The sequence below is a fragment of the Terrapene carolina genome, unplaced genomic scaffold (genome assembly GCF_002925995.2).
Source record: "Terrapene carolina triunguis isolate 2854851 unplaced genomic scaffold, T_m_triunguis-2.0 Scaffold62, whole genome shotgun sequence".
Taxonomy (NCBI): domain Eukaryota; kingdom Metazoa; phylum Chordata; order Testudines; family Emydidae; genus Terrapene; species Terrapene triunguis.
In genome coordinates, this window is record NW_020664413.1 from 50,061,827 (window position 1) to 50,075,335 (window position 13,509).

At 40.1% G+C, this 13,509-nt stretch overlaps 1 protein-coding gene across 1 annotated transcript in view; it reads left to right on the top strand.

Annotated features, from left to right (window-relative positions):
* The window catches only part of MYO1B (myosin IB), a 194,932-nt gene that overhangs the window by 46,155 nt on the left and 135,268 nt on the right, over positions 1-13,509 (top strand). The window contains exon 3 of the mRNA XM_026647749.2: positions 4,065-4,180. Coding sequence (XP_026503534.1) covers positions 4,065-4,180 — 116 coding nt within the window. The remainder of the gene's footprint in view (positions 1-4,064; positions 4,181-13,509) is intronic.

Here is a 13,509-nt window from a genome sequence, read left to right on the forward strand (position 1 = left end):
ATCTAAGCCATTTTTAGTCCAAAGCAATGATTTCTTGGCATGCTTAGTTTTTAAAATAGGCATAATGTGTATGTCCTTGTCTGTATATAGTTGCTTGACTTTTTGAAATATTGGTTATTTTAGGATTATATTGTCTGGTTTTGTACATGTTTGACAATGAACAGCTGACTTCTATTCCCAAAACACATGATTTAAGCAATGCTTAACTGTACAAGGCTGGTTCTAAATAAATGTTCTTTAAATATCTATTTTCAAAACTAAAAAAATCAAAGGTTTCTTTCTTCTACCTGTCCTTCCTTACCTTGGCATCCTAAAGCTTTTCAAGGAACTCCAGCAGCTAAACTGCATAGTATTATAGTGGTGAAATAGCTTAAAGGGCTCCCTCCTCAGTTTCTTGAGGACCCTTGTTGATAATACAGTGTATATTCAGCTGAATTCCTTCAAGACCTGCCTACCTCTCTTTACTGCCTTTTGGCAACAGTTTTGCAGTGAGCTCTGTTGGCATTTGCAACCTTCTATAATTCTTTGAGACATGAGAGGAAACTTTAAATAATTCTGCAGTGAAGAATCTTACACCGGGAGTCTGTATATAAAGATTACAGCACAACATGCGCAGGGCCTGTTACTCTTGTGGATCACTTGGTTACTCTCAGCAAGGATCCATAGACTTACCGATTGGTGGGCTTCCCAACTTCTGTGTAAGCAGGGGGCAGAGTAGATACGGTGGAAGATTACTGTTTGCCTTTTATTGCAAGGCAACACAAACAGATTAGAGATGACCAGAAAACAGTCTTTCCCTCCTGTGAAAAACTTCGAAATCTTGTGTCTCTCCCCCACCCCGCCAACATCCTGAATCAGAAGAAAGGGTTTTAAAAAAAAAAAAGGTGAAACTTTTTTTGTGGGAGGGAAAGACTGAAAAGATTCTGTTTTAGGAGAATGGAATTTTTTTGATCTACTGCCTGTCTTCCAAGGAGGACTGCCAGGAGACCAGGCACCCAGTGTGCCTATGTTCCCTAGTAGCTTGCTAGGTACGCTGCCTAGGAACTGGGGAGGAAGGTGGGTGACCTGGCAGTAAACCAGGCATGTTGGTCCTAAGTTTCAGTTGGCTTATCTACATGGGATGTTACTGCTCTGGAACTTTCTGGGTGCAGTAGTAGCGTCCATACGGGATGTTACTGCACGTCAAACTAGTGCATGTAGATTCACGCTCTGGCTTGCTGTGCGGTAATGTACTGTTTAGACAAGCCCGTTGAAATTAACACCTTCCCGCAGAACACTGATTTTTTTGATGAATTGGTATTTTCTGACCGGAACAATATTCTGTTGGTAAGTAATCTGATCAGCTCTAAAACAGATGAATATGGAGTTTATTTAGAAATAGTAAGTCTTACACACAATTAGTGAAGTATTATATCTCAGGGCAGCTGTAGTTGTATAATGAATTGTCAATGGTGGTTTCTACTGATTCATTCTGTAGGCAGCAAGCATTGCAAAGATAAACTACAGGAGTCTCTAGAAGATACACAGTGAAACTTCCTGTTTATCTAGGCAGTGTCATTTGTGCAACTCTATTTAAATGGGGCGAAAGATGCTGGCAGCCTTTATCACAGATTTACAACTTGACTATACAAATATGGTCTGTGGTGAAACTTGACATTCAAGATTTCTGCTTAAGGGTGAACTTTTTTTTGCCAAATGGTAAACATTTAATTTTTTTAATATGGGGGAAAGCATTGACATGTTTTGGATGTCTCTGTATAGATCAAAAAAACCCTCTGATTAAAAAAATCTAAATCTGGCATAAGAGCACAATTACGGACAGTATCAGCCTGGGCATAAAGGCCAACATATAAGGCCAGAGAGGAAGGGTGGTGTAGTGATTAGGGTACTATCCTGGGATGGGGGAGACCTAGGTTCAATTTCCTGCTCCACCACAGACTTTCAGTGTGACCCTGGGCAAGTCACTTATTTTCTCTGTGCCTTAGTTCCCATCTGTAAAAAGGAGATAATAGTATTTCCTTATCTCATAGGATAAATGCATTAAAGATTGCGAGGCACTACAATACAGCAGTGATGGATGGATTGGGGGAGGAGGGGGAAGCATATAAGTACTATAGATGGAAAGATATTAAAAAGTGACTGATTTTGGTTGCATCAGCTTTTCGGTATTCAACCGGTGATGCTTGGTTTTTGGATGGTGTGTGATCAGCACTTTTTAAAATTAGGCCCATTTCAGTGTTAAGGTGGAGCACCCAAAATCCCTGATCACTCTTTAAAATCTTGGCCTGAAATTTTTTGCCTCTTTTTTTTTTTTGCCACTAATACTGATATTTATATATAGTATTTTCATTGTTCTTGAATGGTGAATATCAAGGGTGACACCCACTACCTGGAGTATGTATATTCTGTGATTCTGCATTCATTAAATTTGCTGTGGAATCCACCACTTGCTGGATAATTATGTCCCATAATGTAATTTTATTGTTGTTTAAATTGTGTCTAATCCTCATGGCTGTGAAGAATGATACTAGAAACTTGAGTTTTGGTGCAGCACATCGTTCGCCCGCGCCGCTTCTCGCCGCCCCCATTGGCCCGGGACGGCGAACCGCAGCCAGTGGGGGCCGCGATCGGCCGAACCTGCCGCGTCAGCAGGTAAATAAAACTGGCCCGGCCCGTCAGGGTGCTTACCCTGGCGAGCTGCGTGCCGAACGTTGCCGACCCCTGCTGTAGACTTTTAGTCCTGAGGAGAGTTTAAAGCTCTTGAGGAGTTTCAGTATATGGTTAGGTTAAGGGCTCCTCAGGACTGGACTCCCAGAGTTTCTGATTTCCGGTCTCCTTTTCAAACTGAATTGGTGTCACCAGGGCTGGCTCTAACTTTTTTGCCGCCCCAAGCAAAAAAAAAAAGAGTGCCGCCCCGCCGTAACCCCCCGTCGAATTACCCCCTCCCGAGCACCGCCCCGCCGAACCCCTCCCCCCCCCCGAGTGCCACCCGGCTGAAACAAAAACAACAACAAAAAAAACCCTTGAGCGCTGCCCCACCGAACCAAAAAGAACGAAAAACCCCCGAGCGCCCCCCGCTGCCCCTTACAGGGTGCCGCCCCAAGCACCTTCTTGGTTGGCTGGTGCCTGGAGCCGGCCCTGGGTGTTACCCAACCTGTTGGATAATCTGGCTTCTGCCATGTGCTATGTCATTTAAGCAGTATTAACATTGGAAATATTGGTAAGTAGCTGATCTGAAACACTTAGTGGAAAACTTTTGATACTCTGATCTTTAAATAATGTTTGTGCAGCTTTAGTGTTTGTTTGTTCCCTGGACAGAACATCATAAAGTATTAATGAACAATGAGTAATTTCTGTTTTGTACATCATGTAACAAAGTGCTCATTGTTTTATGCCATCTTCACTTTATATGCACTTGCATATATAATGGAGAAATTTGCTAACTGATGCACCTTATAAGTGAGGCTCTCTTTTTTAGGGGGGGGGGGGGAAGAGTTAAATAATTACTTTCAGGTTGGCTTATTGGTCTGAAAAATTAAACTAAATTGTCTTGTTTTCTGTTTTAAATATTGAAGACTAGTTGGAATTGTGTAATATTTAAAAATTGTGTAGGAAAATACATAGAACTATTTCATTTTGATTTTATATAAACACACCCTTCCCTTATGCAGCACAGCAGAGCCCTGATAATTCTTTCAAAAATTAATCCCCACTTAAATTAGGAGCAGTCTGCCTGTACAATGTAGAAGGAACTGCTTAAAGAGTCTGTCAGTATTGTTGTTTTTATTCCTTTTATCTCTGTAGAACCTAAGAGCCCTTAACTGAGAGAGATTTTGAGAGGCTTTTAGTGTGTAAATGAATGTTTTGAATATATTCATTGTAAAAAATGTTGTTGTTTTTCTCAGCAAATGTTTTCCTGACACACAGAACTGATGAATTAAATATAGCAGCAAAAATTGATTTTTTTTTTTAAGGATTTTTTTAAGGATTTTTTTTTAAGGTCATAATAAAATCTCATTTTTGAGTATTAAAACACTGTATTCTGCATTATTTTTCTCCTACAGACATACATTGGCAGTGTGGTTGTATCAATAAACCCATATAGACCGCTACCCATTTATTCACCAGAGAAAGTTGAAGAATACAGGAACAGAAACTTTTATGAACTCAGTCCTCACATGTAAGTATAATGCAGAAACTTTAGGTTTCCGTTCTACTTTGAAACAGATGGGGCCAGCTGTCTTCCTTATGTCATAGAAGATGATGTTTTTTATCTGCTCAGGATTTTATGAGCTCTAAGTATGCAAAGTTTAATTGTAGATTTTTATTTTAAAGGAAAAGTTGAAATATTTACTTTAGTGCCTATTTCTTCATTTCATATTTAGGTTCTTAAATGCGATATGGGGGAAAGTTTCTTTCTGGTAATTGTTCAATGATAACCTCTATTACAACATTGTAAAACAAATAAAACTGCAGAGGCCCCTAAATGTTAAATATTTTCCAGTAATAAGTTAACTTAATACTATTGATGTACAATGGAAGCACTTAAAGTTCTATTGTGTGGAGAGATTAGCAGTTTTACCAGCACTCCTTGTTTTGAGTGTAGCAAATGTCACTTAGAGCAGGGGGAGCTTTCAAAATGGAATAAACTTTGTATAACCACTCATGTCAGTAATTCAAGTAAACTATTTACTTTCATGAGTCTCTGCAGGATTGAGCCTGTATTTTGGAAAATGACACACATCTGTGGCCAAAAAGAGGTGAGGCGAGGGAAAGAAATATCCAAGGCATAGACATAAATATCGTAAGGCTTTAATTTGACATTGTTTAGAGCTTTAACTTAATCTTAAAATTTTCTCTCTGAAGTTAAAATCAGAGACAAGATTTGGGGTTTTGGTTTTTTCTTTCGTGTGTATGTATGTGAAAGGTAGAATTAAAATCTTACTAGAACATTTCAATTGTCACACATTTTCCTTCTTTTTATATAACTGAAACATTAAGGCTAAAATATAACATTTGAAAATATGGAAATGAGTAGTTATAGGTCCGTTTTATTTTGGTTTGCATTCGCCTTCTGTATTCCTTGGTGGAAGGTGCAGTGGGGTTTAAGGCCTTGTCTGTATTGTATAGCTTTGTGTTTCAATGTGATTATGAAGAAATAAGTTAGCTGGTGCAGATCTGACTAGTCCTTATCAATTAAGACACACCGTGTTCGGCATCCCACAATTAAATGTGGTTAAATCCTGCACCCGTACTCTTATGTGCTGGGACAAGGATTTAATGCCAGTTAGCAGACATTATATAGAACACAATTTATCCTGGTCAGCAAGATGTCAGCAGCTAGCTTGTTTATTAAATCTTAAAACAAGAAAAATATTGTCATGTGAACGAGGTTAATAACTCAGCTCCTTCCCCCTTCAGTCTTGACAAAAGTGAGGTAGATGAGATTTCAGCCTATTGTGATATCGTTACTAGAGCTGATCAGTTTGCAGTTTGATACTCAAGGGGGGCTGCTGGGTGCTCAGTGCTTTTGAAAATCAGGCCACTCTGGGTGCCTAAATATGAACTTAAACAAAACTTAGGCACCTTACTTTGAAAATCTTGGTTTTGGTTTTTAGAACATGTTTTAAGACATTGACATGGAAAATATGCTGTATACTGTTTTGTTCTGAAGTGATAAAGACCATCCATGTTTATTTGACATGCAAACTAACCTAATAATCGAATCAAATATCCTGCTGTCAGTTTGGAACCTCCTTGGACCTGAACTGTTTGACTGACTAAGGCCATGTCTACACTATGGGGACTATAGTGGCATAGCATAACAGGGATAGAAGGGTGTTTTTTGTCTCTGTGGGAACACCACCTCCCCGAGCGATGGAAACTAGGTCAACACAAGTATTCTTCCATCGGCCTAGCTGTGTCTACACTGGGGATTAAGTTGGGATAGCTACGGTGCTCAGCGTGGATTTTTCACGCCCCTTAGTGCCATTGCTGTGTTGTTTTTATGCCCTTGAGTGCCATTGCGATGCTAAATTTTAAGTGTAGACCAGGTCTAAGTTTACAAACTTTGGAACAGTTGCATGCCAACAGAGCTTCTAACTCTGTCAATCCTTTGAGCTGAGGCATGGTGAAGGGAATAACTTTTCAAGCTTACTCTGCATTCTGAAAAATAGGACTATGTATTAGGTCCTATTTAGAACTCAGGAATATAATATATTTCAGCCCCATCTGTTCTTGGGAGATAGCTTTACACAAATAGGTTTTATTTAAAACAAACAAACAACAAAAACCCCACTACTTCCTGAAAGCCCACTATCTCTGCAATGCCTAATCAAGTCAATCTCAAATGCATGCAGAAGTTCTATCCTGGTTAGAGAAATGCTCACCGGTGAACTTTCAGAAGTTTCAGGATAATAGGGCGGTTATGAATGGTTTAAAATGGAAAATACAGAAGGGAACAGTAACTTGAAACACTGACAAAGAAAATATTGGTAAATTATATTCATTGTGAAAAGGCATAATCAAATGGTCAACTGTTGACTCAGGGCAATAATTTCTGGAATTTAAACACTTTAAATCCACTTACTAGCAATAGACTGAGGTGAAAGAGCATTGAACATGAGCTAATGCCAGGGGAATCTTAATTGTGTAATGTTAAGATGATTTTCATTCCAAGTTTTGATGCAGTGCCAACTAATGACAAGTAAAATCATAATTTGCCTTGAACAGATGATGTGTGTCCAAATATTTGCCTCGCTTGTTTCCTCTCCTATATAAAAATTACATTTTGCAACTCATGTTAGACAATTTTTTACCAGAGTGTCACAGAGGATTATACTGAAGATTGTCTATGCTGCATAGCAGATGGTTTCTTTTCAAACTGAGGAAACACCAAATATTTTACTAGATTGTAGACACATTAGGTAGACATTGTCACTTTGTGCTTTGTACTGGTAGCCTGCTTGTCATGAGAACTGAATATATGCTTCCTTTTAAATATGGTGATTGTATTGTAATGAGAACTGTAAAACGCTGTCATAATTTGTTAAAATGGTGCAGTTCTGACCAGCTTTATGGAGTCCATTTTGGAATTGTAGACACAAAGAATAAATGTTTAAATGTAAGGTTAACTATTGTTAATATCTTTTTCTTTTGTTCAGGCCACTCTTTGTTCTTAAACAACGTTTCCTCCCTATAATGTATTGTCATTTAAACATGGCTAGGGTTCCAGGGCTTTTGGCAGATCAAATACAAGCATTCACTGTGCATGGAACTGATACTTAAATATTGATATACAGTGGAAACAAGATCAGCTTGTAGGATGTTGTGCTGCTGCTGCTACTGTTGTGGCAAGGAATAAGCTAGGCACAACACAGAAGAAACAAGAAGACCATTGCTAGGTGCTCACATACCACAGTGGTGGGTGCAGAGTGAGAATTTAAGGACAGCAGAACAACACAGTTTCTCTCTCAGGCTGGGTCTACACTACAGCGGGGGTCCGACCTAAGATACGCAACTTCAGCTACGTGAATACCGTAGCTGAAGTTGCGTATTTTAGGTCGGCTTACCTGGCGGTGAGGACGGGGGAAAGCCGACCGCTGCCGCGCTGCCGCCGACTCCGCTGCCGCCTCTTGCCGAGGTGGATTTCTGGAGTCGACGGCAGAGCGATCAGGGATCGATTTTACCGCGTCCTCACGAGACGCGGTAAGTCGATCCCCGATAGACCGATTGCTACCCGCCGGATCGGCGGGTAGTGAAGACATACCCTCAAAGAGTTTGCAGTCTTATTTTAAAGTTGATTCCAGTTTAAAAGTAACTGACAACTTTTAAAGGAAATGGTTTTTAGGCAGAGAATGGGCAGATTCCATACTAATTTCCATATGTAATTTGGCAGATATCCCTCAGTCTTCAGGTGTTTTTTCAGTCCTGGAACTCTGAGGAGGAGACACTGTCCGGAAGGTTTCAGTGTGTGATATTTCTTCTGATGTGGACAAATACTGATTAGTTGAGACCTACAGAGTCGTTTTCCTTTGCTATTTAAAAGATGATTGAATTGTGGCTTCATGGATTAACCCACTGCACAATTTAATTGCACTCTTTTGGAAAAGACTTTGCAGCCTCTGTTTGATTCAGTTCAATTTCAGCAAAGTTCCTCTGGAAACTATAGAGATACGTTTATGAAAGATTGTGATTTGGAGATGCTCCCTTGTAAGGGACTATGTTGTGAGTGTGGGAGGGAGGGGTTGGGAACACCGCATGGCTGTGTACAGCAGATTACCAAAGAAGCTCTCCAGTTTGTTTGATTAAAGTTTTATTCCTTTCTCATTCACTGATTTGTTTAATGAACCCCAAGATTGTTACATGGTGTCAGAAGTGCTGAATGAGAAGGAAACTGCAGTCGTTTTGAAGTTAACTCTTGTGTTTGCAACTGAAAGCAGAGACAAAGGGAGGCACTAGAGAAGCACATGGAGGACGCACAGAGGCTTTTGCATGTATTTGGTGAGCACAGTAGTTGCTTTACTAGCCAAAAATGGATGTGTTGCAACCTCCATCCAGTCTGCAATTATCAGGCAGTGTTGTAGAGAACTGGAAAAAAATTCAGACAGAGATTTGAATTGTATATAGCAACCACAGAGGCAGAGTTGAAAAATGATGAAGTGAAATCATCTGTCTTTTTGCATGTTGTTGGGGAAGAAGCATTGGATATTCATAACAACTTTAAGTTTGAGGAAGGTGAAAACATGAAGTTAAGTAAAATATTGACTAAATTTGAGAACTATTTCATGCCTAAAAGCAACAAAACCTTTGAGAGACGCACATTTTTTACATTCATGCAAAAAACTGATGACACCGTAGGGCAATATGTCACAGAATTAAGGAAACTCAGTAAAACCTGTGACTTTGGTGAGCTGACAGAGGCTCTGGTCAGAGAGAGAATCATTTGTGTCATTAAAGACAATGCGTTAGAGAGACTGCTGTGTGAAAGAGACTTAACTTTAGAAAAAGCTCTCCAAATATGCAGGGCTGCAGAAACTGTGAAGGTACAAGCTAAAGAGCTGGATTCACCACAAGGGTTTATCCGTGTACTGAGTACAAAAGAATATAGCCAGAATAGGTCAAATGAAAGAGTGGAACCACTCGTTATGAAAACCACTGCTGGGGGAAGACTTGGTACAGACAATCATGTAGAAGGTGTGGATCGCAGCCTGGCCCCGAACAGTGTGATACCTTTGGGAAATACTGTCGTAAATGAAGGAAAAATAATTATTTTGCAAAATGCTGCAGATCCCAAATGCAGAAAAGTCAAGTGTATTCAGTTAAAGACAATCTGGTTGAGGAGTTTTTCATAGACGTACTGGCATCTAGCAAGCCTGATGAGAGGGACTGGATACTGCCTATCACAGTGAACAATTGTTCCACTGAAACTGGACATAGGAGCTCATGTTAATATTCTGTCTGAACAAGATTGAGACTGAAAATAAGACCAAAACCAGGGCTAACAAAAATAAAAGTAACTGGTTATTCTGGAACAAATATACCAGTGAAGAGGAGGTGCATTGTTAACATCAACCATAAAAACACCATGAACAGGCTCTCATTCATTGTAGTGCCAAAAGAGGTGACACCAGTTTTAGGCCTGACTGTATGTGATAAACTCAGTCTGGTAAAATGGGTGCTCTCACTACATGATCATACTGAACCTGGCTATGAGGCACTCTTTAAGGAATATCACGACCTGTTTCAAGGGTTGGGTTGCTTGCAGAGTGAACATATGATCCAGATAAAGAAGCAGGTCCCTCCAGTTATCCAGCCATGTAGAAAGGTGCTATTTACACTTCATGATAAACTCAAGGCTGAACTTGCAAGTATGGAAGCAACGCAAGTAATACAAAAAATTGAGGAGCCAACAGAATGGGTGAGCTCCCTCATCGTTGTGGAGAAAAGTAACAACCAGCTACACATATGCTTAGATTCCAGCGACCTCAACAAGGCTATAAAAAGAGAACATTTCAAACTACCAACCAGAGAAGAGATTGTGGCTCAATTTGCAAATGCTCAATATTTCAGTAAATTGGATGCATCCTCAGGTTTTTGGCAGCTAAAATTAACTTAAGAAAGCTCAAAACTATGCACATTTAATATCTCATTTGGAAGATACAGATTCTTACACTTACCCTTCGGCATAGTTTCAGCACCAGAAGACTAAGAGGAGACTAAGGGGGATACGATAGAGGTATATAGAGTGGTGTGGAGAAAGTGAATAAGAAAAAGTTATTTACTTGTTCCCATAATATAAGAACTAGGGGCCACCAAATGAAATTAATGGGCAGCAGGTTTAAAACAAATAAAAGGAAGAAGTTCTTAACACAGCGCACAGTCAACCTGTGGAACTCCTTGCCTGAGGAGGTTGTGAAAGCTAGGACTATAACAGGGTTTAAAAGAGAACTAGATAAATTCATGGAGGTTAAGTCCAGTAATGGCTATTAGCCAGGATGGGTAAGGAATAGTGTCCCTAGCCTCTGTTTGTCAGAGGATGGAGATGGATGGCAGGAGAGAGATCACTTGATCATTACCTGTTAGGTTCACTCCCTCTGGGGCACCTGGCATTGGCCACTGTCAGCAGACAGGATACTGGGCTGGATGGACCTTTGGTCTGAACCAGTATGACCATTCTTATGTTCTTATGTTCACCAGAAGTGTACCACAAAACAATACATATGATCTATGAACATATTAATGGTATTGACACCTCAATGGATCATCATCTGGGGCTCAATGAAAGAGGAGCATGATTGTGGACTTTGGAAGTCCTGAATGCAACTAGAGCTTCAAACCATAAACTAAATAGGGAGAAATGTGTTTTAGGGATTACAAAACTGACTTTTCAGGGGACATTATTTCCAACGAAGGTATAAAACCTGATAAGATTTCAGCCATTGAAATGAAGCCATGTCCCCAGCCATGTCCCCAGTCAAAGAAAGGTGTCCAATGGTTCCTGGGAATGTTTAATTATCTTAGATTTGGTATGAATTTTCCATCTACCAAAGCAGCAGCGTTAAGAAAACTCCTAGAAAATAAAAGTGAATGGTATTGGGGTGCAGAACAGGAGGAATCATGGGAAGGTTTAAAACAACAACTGATACAAGAACCATGTTGAAGTTCTATGCACCAGGAAGGCACATTAAAATTTCAACAGATGCTTAACAGTCTGGGTTAGGTGCAGTGATTTTACAGAAGTCTGAGGATTGTTGCATCCAAATCACTGACTGAGGCACAAACCAGATATGCATAGATCGAAAAGGAGCTTGTAGGAATATTGTTTGCCTGCGAGAGATTCAACAGTGTGCCCTTGTTGCCAAGAAGGCTAACGGCATTTTGGGCTGTATAAGTAGGAGCACTGCCAGCAGATCGAGGCACGTGATTACTCCCCTCTATTCGGCATTGGTGAGGCCTCACCTGGAGTACTGTGTCCAGTTTTGGGCCTCACATACAAGAAGGATGTGGAAAAATTGAAAAGAGGCCAGCAGAGGGCAACAAAAATGATTGGGGGCTGGAGCACATAATTTCTGAGGAGAGGCTGAGGGAATGGATTATTTAGTCTGCAGAGGAGAAGAATGAGGGGGGATTTGATAGCTGCTTTCAACTACCTGAAGAGGGTTCCAAAGAGGATGGATCTAGACTGTTCTCAGTGGTACCAGATGACAGAACAAGGAGTAATGGTCTCAAGTTGCAGTGGGGGAGGTGTTGGTTGGATATTAGGAAAAACTTTTTCATTACGAAGGTGGTGAAGCACTGGAATGGGTTACCTAGGGAGGTGGTGGAATCTCCTTCCTTAGAGGTTTTTAAGGTCAGGCTTGACAAAGCCCTGGCTGGGATGATTTAGTTGGGGATTGGTCCTGCTTTGAACAGGGGATTGGACTAGATGACCTCCTGAGGTCCCTTCCAACCCTGATATTCTATGATTCAATCAGTATATTTATGGAACAACAGTGGAAGTTGAAACAGATCACAAAGCCCAGGTAGCATTATTTAGCAAACTGCTAAATGATTGTAGCTTAAGGATTCAAAGAGTGATGATAAAGCTGCAAAAGTATGATTTGGTTGTGACCTACACACCCAGTAAATTCATGTTCATTGCAGATGCATTTTCCAGAGCAGTGACTCCCATGAAACCAGAGAAGACTTTAGACACAAAGATACAAGCCTAGGTAGATCTGATTGTAAAGTCAATTCCCATAGTCAACAGGAAACTATAACAAATAAGAAAGGGAACAGAGGAAGATGAATTGTTGGGAATCCTTAAAGAAGTAATAAGGGTGGCTTGAAGAAATAAGCAGTTACTGTCCAAGTATAAGAGAATATTGGAACTGTAGACATGAACTTACTGTGATAGATGGGGTGATTTTTCAAGGGCAGTAAGGTTGTAATTCCGATGAGCCTCCGAAAAGAAATGCTACAGAAGATCATTTAGGAATAGAAAAGTGCAAACAAGGAGCACGAGATCAATCGTGACATCACTAATGTGGTAGGAAACTGCTTTTTGTGCTTGAAATACAAGCCATGCCAACAAGGAGAGCCATTGAGCCCTCATCCAGTTCCACAAAGGCCTTATGAAAATGTCGGCACTGATTTATTTACCTGGCAATCAAAGGATTATTTAATAGTCACAGATGATTATTCTCTGTATCCAGAAATTTGCACATTGCACAGTACTAATAGTAATTCATTGATAGCCAGCCGGAAGGGAATCTTCTTCAGACATGGAATTCCAGATGAAGTCTTCCGCAATAATGGGCCGCAATTTTCCGTGCAGATTTTAGGCAATTTGCCATAGATTGGGGTTTTCATCACAAAACATTAAGTCCAAATTACCCCTAATCAAATGGACTTGTGCAAAGGTCTGTATGGACAGTAAAGAACCTTATGAAAAAGACAGTGACAATGGGGGTTATTTGTTTAAAGCTTTATTGGTTTACTCCAGTACAACTCTGGAGAATGGTTTTTCTCAAGCTCAGCTGTTAATGGAAAGAAGGATCGCATGTAATTTACCAATTACCTGATGAAATCTCATAAAAATGCAACCATACATTAGATGAAAAAAAATCCAAAATGGAAGCAGAAATATTATTTTGACAAAAGGGCCTGTGACCTTCCATCTCTTAACCCAGATGCCTGAGGAATCACACCTCTAATACTTGGGGCCAAAGAGATACCATTAAAGAACAGCTGCATCCAAGGTCTTATGTTGTCCAGACAGACCTTTCAATTCAACATAATTGAAAGGATCTACAAGTAATTGCAGTAAGTTCCAACACATTGACAGCTGATGTGCATTCCCATCTGACTGATCCTTTATCATCAATGCACAAAGAAGAAACTGTCAAGGAACAAGAGAACACCTCAGGGCAGGTTTACACTAAAGCTTAAGTTGATCTAACTTACGTCACTCCTCTGAATGATGCAAGTTACAGCAACCTAAGTGCTGTCACCACCAGTGCTATATCA